The sequence below is a fragment of the Canis lupus genome, chromosome 14, assembly GCF_048164855.1.
Source record: "Canis lupus baileyi chromosome 14, mCanLup2.hap1, whole genome shotgun sequence".
Lineage (NCBI taxonomy): Eukaryota > Metazoa > Chordata > Mammalia > Carnivora > Canidae > Canis > Canis lupus.
In genome coordinates this window covers 37845613-37865163 of record NC_132851.1, presented here as the reverse complement: position 1 = coordinate 37865163, position 19551 = coordinate 37845613, and the positions used below count along the sequence as shown (strand labels likewise).

The 19551-nt window shown below is 57.9% G+C and overlaps 1 protein-coding gene across 4 annotated transcripts in view; it reads left to right on the top strand.

Moving 5' to 3' along the window:
- Window positions 1-19551, top strand: part of LOC140603916 (maestro heat-like repeat family member 5) — a 72717-nt gene that overhangs the window by 28730 nt on the left and 24436 nt on the right. For 3 of the 4 annotated variants that reach the window (XM_072774687.1, XM_072774689.1, XM_072774686.1), the window contains exons 7-19: window positions 1648-1755; window positions 2065-2181; window positions 2671-2790; window positions 3828-3974; window positions 4613-4735; window positions 5475-5554; window positions 5990-6125; window positions 7720-7815; window positions 9343-9447; window positions 10673-10808; window positions 11111-11283; window positions 15060-15209; window positions 15975-16129. In XM_072774687.1, the coding sequence (XP_072630788.1) occupies window positions 1648-1755; window positions 2065-2181; window positions 2671-2790; window positions 3828-3974; window positions 4613-4735; window positions 5475-5554; window positions 5990-6125; window positions 7720-7815; window positions 9343-9447; window positions 10673-10808; window positions 11111-11283; window positions 15060-15209; window positions 15975-16129 (1646 nt within the window). The remainder of the gene's footprint in view (window positions 1-1647; window positions 1756-2064; window positions 2182-2670; window positions 2791-3827; window positions 3975-4612; window positions 4736-5474; window positions 5555-5989; window positions 6126-7719; window positions 7816-9342; window positions 9448-10672; window positions 10809-11110; window positions 11284-15059; window positions 15210-15974; window positions 16130-19551) is intronic. The other variant, XM_072774688.1, reaches the window with a different exon arrangement.

Genomic DNA, 19551 nt, shown 5'->3' with positions numbered 1-19551 from the left:
CACCCAGACAGAGCAGCGCCCCCACCAAAGACCTGAAGTCTGTCCGAAAGCCTCCATCTGAAGAAGCTGGAGGATGACGAGCAAGTGGAAGAAACCACAGAGGAGAAGGGGAATAGAAGTCACAGGACGAAGGCACCGCAGACCAGGGCTGAGAATATCAGACACACAGACGAGTCCGTGCAGGATTCCGAGTGTATGAAGTTCCAGGAAAGGCAAAACTAGTCCATGGTGATATAAGTCAAGGTTCTGTAGTGATGGAGCTTGACCGGGAAGGCACATGCGAGAGCTTTCTGGGGTGGTGGAGTAAGCGCTAGTTCTCGGCGGGCCGCAAGTTGTGTGGGTCTGTACGTTTGTCACAGGGCATCGATCTACGCCTTTCACTGTGCGGCCAGCACCCCTCGATAGAAATAGTCAAAACCCAGACACACGGATGGCCAACAGACCCATGAAAAGATGCTTGGCATCACTCGGCATCGGGGAAATGCCAGTCGGAACCACAATGAGATGCCACCTCGCACTTGTCAGAATGACTAGAACCAAACACAGAAGAAACGAGTGTTGGCGAGGAGGCGGAGAAAAGGAGCCCTCGCGCGCTGGTGGTGGGAGCGCAAACTGCTGCAGCCACTCTGGAGACCGGTATGGACGGTCCTCAAAAAAATAAAAATAGAATTACCCTACAGTCCGGGTAGCCTACTACTGGGCATTTATCCAAAGAAAACAAAACCACAAATTTGAAAAGATAGATGCACCCCTGTGTTCACCGCAGCATTAGCTACAATAGCAAGATATGGAAGCGGCCCAAGTGTCCCTCCACAGACGAATGGATAAAGAGGTGGTGTGTATACACAATGGAATATTACGCATGTGATCTTGCCGCCGGTGACCACATGGGTGGAGCTAGAGGGTATAAGGCTGAGTGAACTGAGTCAGACAGAGAAAGACAAACACCATGGGATTCCCACTCATTCCACTCATATGTGGAATTAAGGACCCAAAACAAAAACAAAAAACAAAACAAAACAAAACAAAAAACAAAAAAAAAGGAACTAAAACAAATGAAGAAAGAAGAGAAAGAAAGAAAGAGAGAGAGAGAGAGAAGGAAGGAAGGAAGGAAGGAAGGAAGGAAGGAAGGAAGGAAGGAAGGAAGGAAGGAAGGAAAGAAAGAACCAGATTCCTAAATACAGAGAAGCATCAGAAACCTGGTGGCAAAAAAAAAAAAAAGAAAAAGAAACCTGGTGGCTGTCAGCCGGGAGGCAGTGGGAGGATGGACAGAACAGGGGAAGGGGACGAAGAGGCACAGGTCTCCAGGAATAAACTAAGGACGTCACAGGGATGGAAAGCGTAGCGTGGGGAATGTGGTCAATGATACTGTCATGACCTCGTGCGGGGACAGGTGGTGACCACACTCACCGCGGTGACCGCTGTGTAACGGGCAGGCTCCTGGCTTCCAGCCTCTCCTTGAACACCTCCAGGGAGGGGAATCTCAAGGAATGAGTTCCCCGCTCCTGGAGACAAATCGGAGGGCTGGCCCTGGAGACTCAGAGGGAGGAAGGCAGGACCACGATGGAGTCAGGGCTCGAGCGGCCGGGGTGGGTGGGACCGGCCGAGGCTCCAGCTCCACCCCTGCCCACCCCCCTCTGCTCACAGTTGGCCGTCAAGTCGGTCCAGTTCCTGAACACAGACATGTGGTCCAAAGAGCTGCTGTCGGCACTCACCAAGCCCGACCGGACACATCAGGAGCAGCCCCCCGAGAAGGTGGGCCACACCGTGTCCCTCACCAGCACCCCCTGTGCCCACGACACAGGCCCAGGGCCTCTGTCCCTGGGATGCACACCTAAAGCAGGGCCTGGGGCCCTAGAAAGACACTAGGACCCCAGAAAAGCAGAGGGCCAGGAGCCTGAGCCACAGAACTTGTAGCTGCACCCTTGAAACTCCACCACCAGCAGAGGCTTGATGGTCTCAGGGCATGAGGGTGGCTGCGGGAGCCTGGTCAGGGGAGGTGGCGGGCCACTGGGGTGGACAGAAGTGGCTCCAGCCCAGGACAAGAAGCTGAACCTCCCCCAGGCTTTTCTGTTCATCTACTATGGGCTGATCCTTCAAGCTGAGGACAACAGCACCACCGTCAGGACACACCTGAGAACCCTCCTGGACACGTCCCATCAGTGGCCCAAGCAGAGGGAGGTGAGGACTCAGCCCCCAACCCATCCCAGAGCTGACTTGAAGTCAGCTCCCCTGACTTCAGCCTGAGCCTTGACCCTGGTCACACCCTGAGCCCTGACCCTGGTCACACTCTGAGCCCTGACCCTGGTCACACCCTGAGCCCATCACAGCTTGTGTCCTTTCTTTTGTCACACGTCTATTTTCTGGACCTTTGTTCCTTCCTCTGGCCCAGGTCTGCTCAGAGGTACTGGGGGCAGAGGGAGGTAACAGGCCTCCAAGGAGTCACCCTCCCTGCTGCTCCCACACCACCCACCGGCCCCCATAAGTGATGCCCCCACAAGGTGGGCCTCAGAGGTGCATGTCCTAAAGAGCACGGGGATGGGAGACAGATGCCCTGTGACCTTGGACAAGTCCCCTCCATTTCTGGTCCTCAAGTTCCACACCCCCGGGGGAGAGTCCAGGCCTGGTCCTGTGACCTGCATCGGTGACCTTGTTCCCCTGTGCCTGTAGGGTATCGCGCTCACCATAGGGCTGGCCGCAGCCCGCCACCTGGACCACGTCTGGGCTGTCCTGGAGCAGTTTGGCCGCAGCACACCCATTAAATGGAGCCTCCACAGCTTCTGCCTGAAGGTTCTGGCTCTGGGTTGTTGGGGGCCTCAGCAAGGGGCTGGGATGTCAGGACTCCCCCCCCCCCCCGCCCCATGAAGGTCTGGGCCTCCAGCAGAGTATCCTGGGATCCTTAGGGGCATAGGCTTTGCACCAAGCATCCTGGCCTCCCACCTGCCTGTGCCCTCTTGTCTCAGTTTCTCCTCTTGAATGACCATTCCATTCACCACCAACAACTGTTGGGATGGAAATGAGGCACAGCTCGAGGTGCCTTGCACACAGCAGGTGCTCCAGGGACAGCTCTCACGGTGCTGTGGGGGCTGCTGTGTTTATGAGTGGTGTTTGACCACGTGCCCTGCCAGACACGAGAGAGCAGGGCCTGTGCCCCCGTGATGGACGGCATGCCCTGGGCCCTGCTCTCGCCGCTCCCCGGATGCTGCCTCCAGGCAGAGACAGTGCATGAGGGGCCTCATCCAGAACAAATGGGGAAGTCAGTTAGCAACACACAGCCCAGCAAGGGCCGGCCACCTCCTCGGGGTCCCACAGCCGGCGGGGGGCAGAGCAGGGACAGGGACCCACAGCTCAAACTCTCAGAGGAGGCCTGGCCACTGGTGGGCGCAGAGCTGTGTGGCCCTTGGGTGACATCTGAGGGGTGTCTCGGATGGCCCCTGCTCTCTGGGGGTCCCTCAGATCCCACCTCTCTAGGTTGAGGCATGGTCCCCAGCAGCCCCGGGTTGGGGGGGAGGAATGAGGGGGTAACTGGTCCCAGGCTCCAGGGGAAGGGGCTTCCGAAGGGCAGGGAGGGTGGGGCTAGGACTCTGGCCCCTTGTGGCAGAGCCAAGCACCTGCACACACCGTGGGCAACCCCCCAGGCCCATTCCAACCCTCCAGAGACAATTTCATCTGCCCTGTTTTCCTAATGAGGTAAACTGAGTCTTGCCAGCACTCAGGACAGGGTGGCTGCGGTACTGTGCTAGGGCCCAGAGTACTTCCTGTCGCCACTCCCCCGGGGAAGGGTCAGGAGGGCCCTGACACTCCATCTCTGCCCCCGCTGTGGTCAGAACGCAGAGGACCTCCAGTGGAAGTGGGCCAGCAGTACCATCCTCCTGTCCTACGGTCAGATGGCGGTCAGGGCCAAGGCGCACATCCTCCCGTGGGTGGACAACATCCTGTCGCGGATGGTCTTCTATTTCCACTACAGCTCCTGGGTACGGCTCCCGGGGGCCCCCTCTCTGTAGCACAGCCTCGTCCCAGCCCCAACCCCACCACAACCTGAGTCCGAGAATTCTAGAACCTTTCAGGGCCTCGGAGCCCTCCCCCCCTCTTCTACCCCACCTTGGACTCAGGAAGAGCCAGGCTTCCTCATTGCCCCACCTACTCACCTCATCACCCCTCCCACAGCCACCAGGGCTTCCATGAGGACCCCAGCCCCTCAATCTCCCTGGTTTTCACCAGGTGGCATTGGAAGGCCGGCTAAGTACCCCCCCAACCCCCAGGACGACCTTCCCCTTACTCTACGCTCTGCACCTGGGGCATCCACCCCAAGGGCTAGGAGGCCCAGCCAGGCCTGTGAGGCCGCTGCCTACCCCAGATCTCTGGGCTCTAGGGGACCACATGTCCAGGGAGGCCAGACATCGGGCCGTCCTGATGTTGGAACGTGGTCAACATAGTCACATTCTTAAACCAAACCCCACAGGGTCCCCCGGCCAAAGCCCCACTTAGGTGGCCCCAGCTAGAGATCTCTGCTGTACCCCCCCAGCGGTGCCCTGCAGCCAGGGTGACTGTGGCTCTCCCTCCTGCCCCTCCTGTGCCCCCTGCACCCCCCCACGGCCTAACCCCATGCCAGGACGAGACCCTGAAGCAGAGCTTCCTTAGCGCTGTCCTCATGCTGGTGGGGGCCGTCAGCCGTAACGAGGGGGCCCACAGCTATGAGTTCTCCCAGGTGTCTGAGCTCCTCGATTGTCTGATGGTGAGTCAAGGTCCCGGGGCAGAGGAAGGGGCCTCTTGGGACCAGCGGCATCCACAAGGGCCAGGAGTTGGAAAGGGGTGGGGAAGCTGGATTTCTGGGGTGCAGCTTAGCCCCTCATAGGCTCCTGCAGCTGAGAGCACATGCGTGCCCCCCTCTTCTTTTGGTTCTTCGGTGACCCTGAGCTGCCCAGGTATGTCCACCTCACAGCTGATGCAGCTGAGCCCAGAAAGCCAACACCATCCATTCCGCTAATACTGCCCTCGCTCTCACCTCTGCTCATAGAGATCTGGGGCTCAGAGAACCCCAGGGTAGTGGAGGAAGCGTGCAAGTGAGGGACAATCAGAGCCGTAACAATAAGATAACAATTTACTGAGCTCCTGCTGTGACTCCGACACTGTGCTCGGCACACCTTGCCTCACACATAACACATGTGCAACAACGTCATGTTATTTGTGAATAAACAAAGCTTGGAGCAGCTTGGAGACTTGCTCAAGGTCATGCAGCCTGTACGTGGGTAGCCAGGACCCAGACATGACCTGTGCATGCAAAAGGCTGTGATCTAGCTCTCTGAGTGGAGCCAGGTGACAGAGGCGCCCACGGGTGGGTGAGAAGCTGGAGCATAGTCTTGTGGGTCCCGGGAGCACCAGGCACCGAGGTCTTCAGGATGAGGGGTGGCCTGGGTGTCAGAAGTGGGATAAGCCCAGGCCTGAATGACTCAGGTTCACCTGGGGACCTGCAGGTTTTGATGGAGAAGGAACCCCGGGACACGCTGTGCACGCCAACCCGCCAGCAGACCATTCACATCATCTCCAACCTCTGGTAGGCTCCCCAGCCCCACACAGGGCCAGACCCCAGGGCAGTCCTGTAACAGGCCCGCAGCAAACAGTAGCTACAGCTGGCATCATGTGCCAAAACCGAGCCACCAACGTTCCCGGAAGGTTGAGAACCAGGCCTGGGTGAAACCGATCTGTCCAGTTAAGGGGGAGCCTGGGGTACAGGGCTTGTCAAGCGTCTGCTCCCAAACAGGCCACACTAGCCCCTTACAAACCCTTGTTGGAATTCACCTGCCCAGGAGGCCCTGCAGGCCAGGGAGGCAGAAGTGTACACTCTACAAGTCAAGTGTACGCTCTCTGGTCAAGAGCAGACTGTGCAAGGGGCTGCTGCAAGGGGCTCCCTGACTCTATTCCAAAAGGTGGCCCTGTTGCAGTCACCAGCCCCCACAGCTCTCCCTCACAGCCCTCTACCTCCAAACAGTAAGCTGAGGCCGCCCCTGGACTTGGAGAAGAAGTCACAGCTGCTGTCCACCTGCCTCCACAGCGTGTTGGCCCTGCCACTGCTAGACGTCCTGGAGAAACACACCTGTCTCTTTCTAGAGCCGCCCAACATACAGGTGCAAAGCGGGCACATGGTACCCCTTCCATGAGAGGAGCCCCGGCTCTGCCTGCTGCTCATGGCTTGTGAGGGGGTGTGGGCTAAACAGGCGGGGCCTTTGGCCCCCTATAGACAGGGCTGGGAGATCCTGGGCATGTTTCTTAACTGCTCGGAGCCTCCTCTTTGCCCACCTATGACATGGGGGTGATAACTGTGGAGCTGATGGTGCGTGATACTCGGGCTGGAAGGGACACTGGCATCCCGGTGCAGAGCCCTCTGAATAGGAGTACACGCGGCCTCAGTCCCTGCCGGCCCTGAAAGCAGCCCTGGGCTCAGTCTCACCTATGAAGCTCCTTAAGCTGGTCACACCACACCCAGGACCCTGCCGACCCACCCTTCGCTGGGCCAGATGCCCACCCCCTCCTGCGATCTGTTAATAAAAGCCTCCACTGCAGGGGGCATGTACCCGTCTCCCTGAGGCACCACCAGCAACGGATCCCCAAGTGTTTACTGTAAAGGGCAGGGAGCTAGTGCTAGCTGAGCAGCTGCTATGTGCCCGGTCCTGTGTGCACGTTAGCTCCCCTCACCAGCACTCGTCCAGAGGGCGAGGAAACCAGCTCAGAGAAATGGAGGTGTCTGGTGGGAGAGTCAGGGTCGAACTCCACCCCGGCCCCTGGGCCCTGATCTTCACGCCACACTCCTAGGCTGGGTCCAGACTGGAATAGGACATATAAGCACTTTGGGGTGGGGGGAGCAGTGAGAGTACAAAGGGTCCCCTGGGTCCAGGGCAAGACCACAGCAGCTCCCCCAACCCACAGGAGTCCAGAGCACCCCCATCACCAGATGACATCATGGCTGGCTCACCCAGGGAGCTTAGCCTAGTGCCAGGCACCAGGCTGGGGCTCCTGCTCATCCCCACTCAGGGTGCACCCCCACCCTGGCAGGTGGGGCTGGCCATACACCCAGTCCTTGGGTCACCAAGGGAGGCCCAGAGAGCTGAAGCGAGTTCCCCAGGGCATCCAGGGAGTTGATGGCCAGCGCCCAGGGCTCTGCTCCATTGCACTCTGACAGGGAGGTGGACTGGGTGCTTTCTGTGGCCCTCTCCCTCCCCGAGCATGCCTGGTGAGCCAAGCAGCAAAGATTGGAGGTCTCCCATGAGACCCAAGAGTCAGGACCAGCTGCAGAATTTGCCACAACTCATGGAAAATGAAAATGTGGGCCCTTGCTTAAAGCTTATGAAGGATTTCAAGATGGGACCACAGAGCACTAAACCAAGTAGATCCATCCGGGCGCCAGGCCTTCTGCAGGTGGCCTGCCCGAGAAGCCAGCCCTGCTGGGAATGCACTGACCTGGGCCCCTGAGGACCAGACCTCGGGCAGGTCTGACCCAGAATGCCCCCCACCCGATCTCCCCAGCTTCCGAGCAGGGAGTGTGACCGGGGCCTGCCTGGACATGGTGTGAACGCCCAGGGTGTGCAGCCCACCTCGGGAGTGTGCAGGAATGGGAACCACTCTCATTGAGAAACGAGCACACTCGGGCCCCGCCGCAGGCCTTGGCACTCCTTCGCAGCTGGGGCTTGGCGGCCGCCTGACCTGCCCCACGTCCCCACATAGACCCTCTACAACAAGACCTCAAGTGCCCTGGACCAGTTGCTGCAGAGCTTCATCATGCAGAGCCCCACGACCGACGAGCTGCACTTACTGCTGTCGGTGAGGACCAGCTGGCACTGGGCAGGGGGTGGGGCGGCCCAGGCAGGGCAAAGGATGGACAAAGGAAGATGTCCCAGAGGAGGTAGGGCCTCAACTTGGGGTGGGGTAGGGGAGTCCAGGAACACGGAGGCTTGAGGGCTGTCCACCATCGGGGATCACAGTGGCTTGGAGGACTGAAGGGCGGTACAGCAGGTGCACAGGGCGCTAGGTGGGCCTCGAGTGCTGCACATACAGGGAGCTGATGAGGAAACAGGCCCTGCCCCTGGCTGGGACCTGCCCTCCCTCCCAGAGAACTTGTTCTGCAGCCATGTCTCCAGCTGTGAGGAGGGGGCTCACAAGCGACACCTCCACATTCTCACTGCCTTCCAGGGCGCTCACCTTGAGAGGAGGGAGATCAGTCAACAGGCAGGGACAGTCCAGGGGGAAGGGAGGAATCAGAGAGGGGACACTGGACCGAGGAGGTCACTGGATAGGGAAGGGAAGGGAAGGGAAGGGAAGGGAAGGGAAGGGAAGGGAAGGGAAGGGAAGGGAAGGGAAGGGAAGAGAAGGGCCCAGCAGTCAGAGGGCGTGGTGGAACCAATGGTGAGACACGTGTGAGCACAGCACAGAATGGAGAGAACTTTGCACGGCTGGAGCATGAGGAGGGCGCTCAGGTGGGGGCCAGCTGGGTGCGGGTTCGATTAAGTCAGCAGGGCCAGACCCCACCCAGCCTGGGGGCCTGGGGAGGTAAGGGGAGTCGGTGGCTCTGCTCAAGCAGGTGCACACACGGAAGTCGGGGTGTGAGCCCGGCTGGGGGGAAATACCTGCATTTTCGCTCACCGCCCACTGCAACAGTGTCCCTCCTCTGGAAATGTTGGCCACAAACCACGGCAGTGCCGGGAGTGGCAGTTGGGTCACAGGACATTGCTGGGGCACAGCATCTCCACGTACTGTTTACTGTCATCCGACTTGAGGATCACTAACTGGAATCATCTGTCGCTTGAACAAGGAGGCTCACATCGGGCTTGAAACTGCTCGATATACCTGCTGGCATTGCCCTGTAATTCTGTGCATTCACGGGGTGCACAGAAAAGCATTGTTTGGAAACGGGGTGCGTGTCGCAAAGCGGGTTAAAAGCCAGGAGCCTCCAAGGGCTTTGGGCAGGGAGTGAGCCGTCCTCTGGCGCCAGGGGTGGGGGGGTGGGAAGCACAGGACCCCGGAGGCTGAGCAGAGGGACCGGAGGGCAGGGCAGGGGGCGTGGCGGACGGGGGCGGGGATTATTCGAGGGTGGGCGGGGCCTGAGCCGAGGCCTGGGGTGGGCGGGGCCGGGCCGGTGGGCGGGGCCTGAGCAGAGGCCTTGGGCCGGTGGGCGGGGCGGGGGCCGGTGGGCAGGGCAGGGAGCGTGGCGGACGGGGGCGGGGATTATCCGAAGGTGGGCGGGGCCTGAGCCGAGGCCTGGGGGTGGGCGGGGCCTGAACCGGGGGCGGGGCGGGGCCGGGGCAGGGCTGCACGCCGCAGCACCCCCTCCCGCACCTGCCCTCCCCGCAGCACCTGTACCCCTGGCTGGCGTCGGAGAAGGCTCAGGAGCGGCAGCGGGCTGTGGACCGCAGCACCGCCCTCCTCAGATTCCTGAGCCACAGCCACGCCCTGGACGTGAGTACCGGCCCCACGCGCCCGCCCTCCGCTGCCCCAGCCGGGCCGCTCTCCTCCCGGAGCCTGGCGGGCTCGTGGGGTTCAGGGACCCAGTGGACAGGGGGTCCCTCTGCTCAAGTCCTGCCAGCTGGGCTCTGGGCCCAGAACCCGGACCCCTGACCCAGGACGCTGGGCTCCTGCCCCCGCTCCCCGAAGTCTTGAGCAGGTTCTTGCACCCCCGAGCCTGCTACCCGCCCCTGAAACGGGAGGATGTGAGTCCTCAGAGGGGTACACTGGGGATCAGATGAGGTGCAGCCCCGCCCCAGTCCGGGGGCAGCAGTGACCGCGGGCACGGCCTCCGTCCACCACGACCCTCCACCCGTCGTGACCCCCACCCAGCCTGTCCTGCTTCACAGCCTAACAGCCACCTGCCACTATAACCCTTGGCTTCAGTGAATGTGGGCGCCTTCGGGGAGTGAGCGCTTCTGCATTTCTCAGCCCAAAGCAGCGCTCACTCCTCAGGGAGACTCGTGGGGTCGTGAGAAAATTAGCTCCTCTGCTTGATGCCCGGCGGGCACGGGCAGCAGGGGTTGCCCTGCCAGGGGAGAGCGCCCTGAACGCACTCCTCTGGCATTCCCGGGGTGAGGAGGACCCCTCTAGAGGGCCTAAAAGGGCCTGCAGTTTACTCGAAATCAATTGCCACGACCAGAATGGGGCCTGCCGTCCACAGGGAGTCACTCACCTGGGGCACAAAATCTACCAGGCACCAGGGCTCTCCACAATCAAGATAAACACTTTAATGTGATGTTTTAAAACAATCCACTCAGCAAATGGCCACCAGCCTGGCTGCCTGTTGTTGTAAATAAAATTTTATTGAAATCAGGACTGGGGTTAGGGCCAGGGGAATGAGGCAAGATGAGGCAAGGTCATGGAAGCGCAGGGACAGACCATCTGTATTTAGTTTTGAAACTGTGCTCCTCGGGACTGTTACCTTCATTTTGATTTTTCTAAATATTGCATCAAAATATTGCAAGTTTGGGGGCAACCTCTTTGGGAAAGCTTTGGCCAGTGTGCCCTGGGCTGATAACTGTAGTCGCCCAGCTGGGTGCGCAGAGCCTGGGCCTGGGGTCCTGATTGCTGAGTCCCAGCCCTGCCACTACTGTCAGAGGGGATGATTCCTGATGCTGGCCTTCCTGGGGTGAGTGCTTAGCAGGAGGGAGACTCAGGGTCGGGTCTCTCACCACAGCCAAAAGAGGACTTCAGGCGGATTGGGCAGCTGGTGGGCATGCTGGGGATTTTGTGCCAGGACCCGGACAGGGCCATCCAGCAATCTAGCGTGGAAGGGCTGGGCCACCTGTATCAGCTCCTAATAAGCCAGACAGGTGAGCCCCCGAGGGCCGCCCCAGTGGGCCCACTGCCACCCCAGCCACAGCCACAGCTGAGACCATGTCCACACCCCTCAACACACCCCACCCCAGATCCACTCCCAAACCTACCTCTAGCCCCAACCACAGCCCTATAAAATGTCTCCCACCCCTGGCCCACTTGGACTCCCTTCCCCAGACCGGCACAGACCTGACCCTGACACCAAATGACCCTGACCCTAGCTCCTGCCTGTCCCATCCTAGACCCCAGGCCCACCTTTGCCCTATGCTCACCCTTGCCCACTCCCACCCCTGGCCAGCCAGGGCAGCTCCGATGGTGAATGCGCAAGCCCCCAAGCAGCTTTCCCCGGCCAGCGTGGATGGGGCTCCCGTCTGGAGCAGCGGAGACCAGAAGACAGCTCCCCCCACCCCTCCGGAGATGACATTCCCAAAGGATCACATCTTCCAGCTTGACAGCTCCCAAGTCATCAAGGTCAAAGCCCTTAGGGTGGCGGGCAGGTTCGGGTGGGTAGGCGTGGCCATGCTCTGCTCTGACCCCCACTGCCGCCCCCTCTGATAGGGCTTCCAGCTGGACCCAAGGGGTCAGAGCCTGGGCCAGGTGTGAGTGTTAAAACCAAGGCTGGGATCTCCCCTGTATCTTTGGTGATCAACTGGGAGTGTTTGAAGAGGTCCCTGGCCCTTGGCCTAGGACTGGGGAGTTGGGGGAGAGAAAATTGGAGGGAGGAACCAGGGATAGACCCTAAGGTCAGCAACCCAGGCTTGAGTCCCCGCTCTGTCCCTCATACCTGTGTGACCTCGACAAGCCCCTTCTCCTCTCTGAGCCTCCGTCTTCCTCCGTAAAATGGGTAGAATGGTGCCACGAAGTCCTGGCCACCATGAAGACCCGGTAAATGGTGCTTTAGGATGGCTCCCATGGCAGGGGTTCTGAGGCACCATACACTGTCCTTCCCTTTGAGTCTGAGTTTTTGCAGGATGAGCAGCACTCCGCAGAAATATCCCCACAGTACTCATTTTCATTTTCCCGGGGGCCTCTGTGAATCCTCTGAAAGCCAGGCCCTCCTCCTGTGAAGGCAGAGCATGTACGGCTTCTCTTGCACTGCCATCTGGCCTACCTCAGCCAGATCCTCCTTGGTCGGCAGCCTGGGGGAGCCCAGCAGTTCCCCAAGTTCCCCAGTGTCCCCCTCATCACCCTAGGGAGGTCCCATAACTTTATGACATTCTGCGCCTGATCTGACGTGTGTTCTCTCCTGAACACGAGCACGGCTAGGGCGCGGGAGTGTGGGCTGGATGCTGGTGTCGAGGGGACGAGCCAAGTTCCCCGGAGCCTCATGTTCTGGGTGGTCAGTTGACGATTTCTCCGGCGACTCTGCTGGCCCAGCCCTGGTGTTGAGCCTGTGGCCAGGAGGACCCGCGTCCTCGGGGTGCTTGTCAGTCTCCCCCTGTTAGACCTGGAGCGCTCCGGGCCAGAAGCAGGGTCCTGCCAGGGCCCAGTGCAGGCCGTGGTGGTAGAGCCAGAATTTGATAAACACCCATTAAGTGCCCGCTACACGTGCCCCAGCCAGTTCTGAATCCAGTCCTGGCTGAGTCCAGCACCTGCATTCCCTGCAACTGCAGTGAGCTTTCAGTGCCACAGTCGATTAGAAGTTTAATATGGAAAATCTAAAGCCCTTAGGCCAATATCAATTTTCCAGTCCCAGAATGGGTAAGCCTGGCTTGGCCTCAGTTTATGTCAAAGAACCTGGGCTGGGGGCAGAGATGGGGCTGGGCAGGAGGGTTCCCTGGCTACCAGCTCAGAGGGAGCCCGTGAGGAAGGGGCCCCAGGGCTTTAGATTTTCCACACTAAACACTCAGGCTCTCAGATAGGCTGAGTGGGCCTTTTGTATCCTGCCCTGTCCCAGGACAGGGAGTGGGTGTTAAGCCCTGGCTCTCTCTCCTCGGACAAGACACCATGGCCGGCAGGGGCACGGAGAGGAGAGGACAGGAGGGTGTGCTGAGCAAGGGATGGTGGATGTGGGAAGGTATGGAACAGAGACCCGACCTGGATTCTGTCCCTAAGTATGTCCTTGATTCCCTCTGTGATCTTGGATACACTACGTCTTCATCACCATCACCACCACCACTATTATCACCACCACTTCCACCACCATATCTCTAGCACCACCATCATCACCACATAACCATCACCTCCATCACCCCCATCACCACCATCATCACCACCATAACCATCACCACCATCATCCCCATCACCACCAGCATTACCACAACCATCACCACCATTATCCCCATCACCACCATCATTACCACCATAACCATCACCCCATTAGCCCCATCACCACCATCATCACCCCCATCACCACCACCATCACCCCCATCACCCCCATCACCACTCCCATCACCACCATCACCCCCATCACCACCACCATCACCCCCGTCACCACCACCATCACCCCCATCACCACCATCATCACCACCATCATCACCACCATCACCCCCATCACCCCCATCACCACCCCTATCACCACCATCACCACCATCACCACCATCATCACCGCCATCACCACCTCCATCACCACCATCACCCCCATCACCACCACCATCACCACCATCATCACCACCACCATCACCCCCATCACCCCATCACCACCATCATCACCACCATCACTACCACCATCACCCCCATCACCACCATCATCACCCCCATCACCCCCATCTTCCCCATCACCACCCCCATCACCACCATCACCCCCATCACCACCATCATCACCATCATAACCACCATGTCATTTCACATTCATTCATGCCCTGGGTTGAAGTAAGACATCTCATGGGTATTTACCAATCCTGAGATTGCAGTATTGCTGGATTCTAAGAATCTAACCAACAATCCAAGTTGCATTTCTTCACAAATATGCTCAATGCTAGAACTTTAACCAAAATTTAACATTTCAGAAAACAATTTTAAATGTAATCTTGTAACAAATGTTCTAACCAGATGTATAATGGCTTAAGGTTATTTTTTAAAGTTGTTATAAACTACAAATATGCCATTAAAATCACTTTAAACATTCTAACCAACAAATAATCCTAACGTTCTCACATTTTACCAAAATTTTAGAGTAATTATTCTAACATGTTATTTAATACTTATTTTTTATCTAATATAAACACAGACATCCTAACAGACTTTCAAACGTTTTAACAAACATCCTAACATGCAAAGAAGCATGTTACTATCCTCAACATGCTTGCAGACCTTATACTTTTCTACCAAGCCCCCCATTACCAGTCTTCTATCTTCCTCTGATTATCAAGTGCTCCACATCAGAGCCTTCCAATAGAACTTTCTGGGAGGAGAGAGTGCCTCTATCTGCACTATTCAAGGTAGCACCGGCGACCTGTGGCTACTGGACACTTGTAATGTGGCTAGTGCTAACAGGAACGGAGTTTTTCAATTTTAATTAAGTTTAAACAGCTACACGTGGCTGGTGGCTACCACGCTGGGCAACAATGCTCTAAGTCTTTCTGGAAGGTTCCACCTGGGTAGCCCCAGGCTGGCCCAGCCCTCCCTCTCAGAGACTGTGGTCCGAGCTATGGAGCAGGGGTCCCACCCACCACATTGCATCTCCCCAAGCTCCTCTTCATTACCCCGAGTAGCTCACGGTCTAGACTTAGAGCTGCTCCTGGGAAAACATGGGCAGAGAGAGCCTCTTGGGAAGGCCCTACTGTGGGACAGGAGCCCTGGGCTCTGGACCCAGCCTGTGCCGGGGTGAGGGTGCCCAGGCACCTCTCTGAGGCCTGAGAGTTGGTCCAGGTGACCTTGAAGACCCTTCACAGCTCTGAAGTTCAGTTCTTCTTGATTAAAATGCTGTGAGGAGGACAGGAGCCTGGCACAGGGAGCACCCAGGTGGGTGGAGGCTAGCTGACGAGGAGGTCCATGAGGTGAGGAGGGGTGGAAAGGAGACAAGCTCCAGGGTCTGAGTGAGGAAGGGAGCTGTGCGTCTGCCCTACGATGGGCATCACGCTCTCCCTTCCTGAACCCGGTTGGCTCAGAAACATGTGCAGGCAAGCAGCCTGCCAAATGGGGTACACGTGTGGGGGTCTAGAGGAGCAGGGCTCAGAAGTCTGGAGGTGCTCAGCGACCCGGGCAGCCTGAAGCCAAGGAGACAGGGAAATGAGACGGCAGGAGGCAGACACCTGGGCACAGGTGACTCAGCCCGGGTGACAGCTGCCTCCTCTCCTCTGCTACAGGAGGTCATGAAGCATCTCACGAAGGCAGAGCTGACCGACCTCATCTGGACAGCCATCGAAGGCCTGGGCTCCGCCAGCCCCTTCCGCGTTCAGGCAGCCGCCGACATGCTGCTCACCACCATCAGGGAGCATGGGGCCAAGCTGGAGACCGTGAGTGGCTGGGGCGCCCACTCAGGGTGGGCCGGGGCAGGCGGGGGCAGAGGGACGCCCGGCAGTCAGCACCCTGGGGCTCGGGCCTCTGGGGGCCTCAGCTTGCCCCTGATGCAGGAGACACAGCACCCCCCCCCCCGCCCCCCGGGCTGACAGGTTCCAGTGAAGGAAGGAAGGAATGGCCCCAGCAGGTGGGGCCCCGAGTGGTGTTTGCAGGGCCATGGGGCACGCGTGCACGGATGGAACAGCCGTTCCAGGCTCTGGTGTGGGACATGGGGGAGGAGAAGGCACAGACCCTTCTGGAAGTTCTCAGTCTCACGGAGGGGATAGACACAGATAAGGACTGGACAGCGTAGGTAACGCAAAGGCAACGATGTGCCCCCAGTGGGGTGCGGGCCCCTCCCCAGAAACAGGATGATCCATGCCAAGTCCTGCAGATGAGGAAGCCCCCCTGGTAGGCAACACTGGACCCAGGTGGGTGAGCAAGAGGGACCAGAGGTGGTCCCGGGGGGCCAGGCCAGCACGCACTGTGCTCAGAAGATGTGCAGCTGGTGTGTCTGTGCCTTCCAGGGACTGGGCCGTGTTGGGACAGAGTGGGAGCGCCTCTCACACTGTGCCTCGGGGGTGGGGCCTCGCTCCCCTCGGCCTGGGACCCCCCTCCTGGCCAGGCAGTGGGGCAGGGAAGTGCCGCCCTCAGACGTCCCTGCCGGCGCCTGGCCTCCCCCTCAGACCAGCCCTCTCCCCTCTACCCCGCCTCCCCGTAAGGTTGCCAACCTGGGCCGGGCCATCCACTTGCAGCTCTGCTCTGTCTGCATCCCCCAAGCCAAGGAAAAGGCTCTGCACGCCATCACCCTGCTGGCCCAGAACCACACCCCCGAGCTGGTGGCCACCTTCCTGGACTTCTCCGTACCCCTGGACAGGTGCCAGCCCCCCTCTGCCCTCAGCTCTGCCCTCCTGCCTGCCCCCTCACAGGGACCCCCAGGGCTCTGGGGGCAGGGAGGGAGCCCACATACCCGTTCATTTACCGCCCAGCTCCCGAGGCAGGCTCCGGGGAGGCACCGCTCACCATCCATCCTGCGGATGTCACCCATCCTACAGGTGTCGCCCACAGAACTTCCCGCCGCCGCCACAACCTCAATCACTCACCTGTAGCCTCAGGGGGAGGGTGCCAGGCCCCGAGGTGTGCGCCAAGCAAGACCCCAGCCAACACCAAAGTCTCACCATCCTTCCTGATCCTCCAAGGACCTCCCTTTCCTCCCCGCCCCCCCCCCCCCCCCCCCCCGCCGTGGCCACCCTGTAACTCTCATGGCGCAGGGGGCGGGGGGGAGCTGGCTTTCTCGTGAATTCCTCAGACCCCCAAGTCTGGAGGTGGGCCAGGGTCCTCTTCCTCCCCAAAATCCCAGCTCTGAAGCCCAGGTAGGTGCTCAGTCTAGCCCCCCAGCTATGCATCCATCAGGCACCTGCATTGCATCATCCCTGGGTCCTTGAAGGTGTCGCTCCCGGTCAGACACCGTCTCACTCCCCACCACCCCCCCGTCTGGATCTTGGGGTTTCCCTCACCCCGACTTCTCCATGCCTAGATCTCCTCTGCCCTGCACGGCCTCCAGTCCACCACCCACCTTCTCAGCGTCCCTTACCGTTGGGAAGAGGGCGTCGTTCTCTCTGCGTCAGGTGGGAGTCTGGTGTAGATCACAGATTCCCTGGACAACCGTCCACCCCGATCTGTGTCATCCTAGAACACATCAGAGCCGTTACCAGTGCGTTTCTCCCCACGGCCCCTCCCATGTCCTGCGGTTTTTACGCCGCACAGGGGTCTGCATACATGTACCTCCCTTAGCAAGCGTGACTTCAGCGTGAAGTGGTGCCCGGCCCGGTCACATTTAATGCTGCAGGGGCTTGGGTTCCACTTTGTTCTCAGGATGACAGGAGCGCCTTGTGTCCACCTTCTCCCGTCGTGCCCGGTACGTGCTCCCTGTCTTACACGCGGCGTAGACCCTGGCTCTGATCTGTGATCCAAACTGCAAGTCCGTTTCTCTCAATAAGCGAGTGAAATCCTTCCTTTCACGTTCGTGGACACGACCGGTTTGTGGACTCTCCGCTCCGGCATCATGTCCCGTAGCCGTGTGCACCTGGCTTTGTCTGTTACCTTATTTTCTTTTTCTACAGGCTGTGTATTCTTTGATCCTTTTTTTTTTTTTTTAATTAAAGAAGAGGTGTATTTTTGCAGTAGGTGTCCCGATCCACCTTGATGCCCTCAACCCTTGTGTTCTTGTTTGAGCTTTCACTGTCTGGTCTATTGCTTTTTTTTTTTTTTTTAAGATTTTATTTATTTATTCATGAGACACACAGAGAGGCAGAGACACAGGCAGAGGAAGAAGCAGGCTCCCTGCAGGGAGCCTGATGCGGGACTCGATCCCGGGTCTCCAGGATCATGCCCTGGGCTGAAGGCAGACCTCAACCGCTGAGCCACCCGGGTGTCCCAGATCCATGGGGTCTTTTCCGGCACCCCTACCGGGCCTGCACCTGCACATCACCACCTGCCCCCTGCTCCTCCTGCATTTTCAGCTGCGCATATTCAGGAGGTGGAAGTCTGCCCTCTGCTCACCTGCTCAGGGCCCCACATCGTCGCTCCTGGGTCCCCACAAGCGCCCTCCATCCTCCGCTGGAGGCTCTGGTCCTCTCGCCCCTGGACCCAGACTTGCCTCCGACAGACGCTGCTCCCGAGCGGCTCCCCTGTGCCTGAAGGACAGCCTGGCTGGACATAAAATCCTTGGTTCGCACTTTCTTTTATGGAGTATTTTTCAAGTGCTGCTCAATTGTCACCTTGCTTTGTATTGAAAAGTCTACAGATGATGATGTTTGTTTGTTTGTTTGTTTGTTTGTTTGTTTGTTTGTTTTTGCCTCTGTCTAGTTGGTTGCCTTTGTAAGAGGTCTTTCCACCTGGACACCTTGGAGGGTGTTTGCTTACCTTGGAAATGGAACAGTTTTATTAAGAAATATGTCAGAGTTGATCATTCTGTGTTCATCCTCCCAGGGACCCGGCAGGTCCTTAGAATATGTAGATTTAGGGCTTGCGTTCTTATTGCTTCTGGAAAGTTCTCTAGGTGATAGTTTTAAACAGCACGTCTGTTCCCCCGTGGCACTGGCCCTGCCACCCTGTTCCCGCCCTTCCCCAATCTCCAACACTTTCCCTCTGGTCCTTTTCCCAGTTTTCACAGTCGTCTTTCTGCTTTTGCCCCAACGCCCCTTAGCGAACGTCCTGTCCCTCTTGGGCATCTTGCATTTTTTTCCACTTCTGAGATAATTTTGTCCTTTTTTCTGCCTCTTTCCTGAACTCACTCAAACCCTCTTTTCCTTTCTTTGCTGAGGTTTGTTGGGGTTTTTTTTTTTCCTTTTTTTTTTTTTTTTTTTTTTGAAGTTATAATTCACGGTGGGTCTGCCTGTTTCTCGTGCTGCTGTAGCAGAAGGAGCACCATCCGGGGTATTAGCCTCACGGCGTTGTCTGCACCGTGGCTGCTTTGGACGGGAGCTATTCCTCTTTTGTCATACACTGATTATATTTTTTTTCTGGGTTGTTGTTGTTTTGCAATAACTCGGTGTATCTGTTCATTTTGTTCCTGTTCCTATAAAACGCTGTTGGAGTGTTTTATAGGATTTCACGTTCAATGGCACCCTCTTCTGTTAGGAGAGCAGAGTCCAGAGAATTCAGTTGATTCTTTGTCTAGGCAGCAAGTGAAAGGTTCATACGTCCTCCTGTTTGGGGGTTGTTTTGGGGTTGGGTTTTTTGTGGGTTTTTTTGTTTTGTTTTGTTTTGTTTTGTTTTTAGTTCTCTTTTCTCCCATAGAGTTTTACATTTTCCTTCTCTTGCATGGTCCCTTTCACCACCCAATCTCCAAAGGCACCTGGTTCTTTTTCCCCTATTTCTCTCCCAGAGCTGTGCATCTTGGAGGCTGCCCAATCCCTTTCCCCGTGGTCATGCTCTTCTCTCTTTTCAAGCTGGGGATGGATTTCACCATCCTGGAGGTGAGTGGGCTCGACTCTGGGACTTTTATCTTGTTTGCTCTCAGTAATGTTGAGTTTGGGCATCCTCACAGTTTCCATGCAGTTTTACTTCTCCTCCCTCTTGCTCCACGTTGTCTTTCAGGGGTGGGGACCCTGGAGGCCACAGTTGTCTCCAGCTGCCCAGGAGGCTGTGGTTCACCTCGGTCCACGTTGCAATTTATACCCTATTTCCTCCCTTCTAAGAAGCACATTTTTCACATTTGAACATCGATAAGATGGGAATGCATCTTACGTCGTCGTCGAGTGTGCCCGACACCTGGACTCACAGTTACCCGGGGAC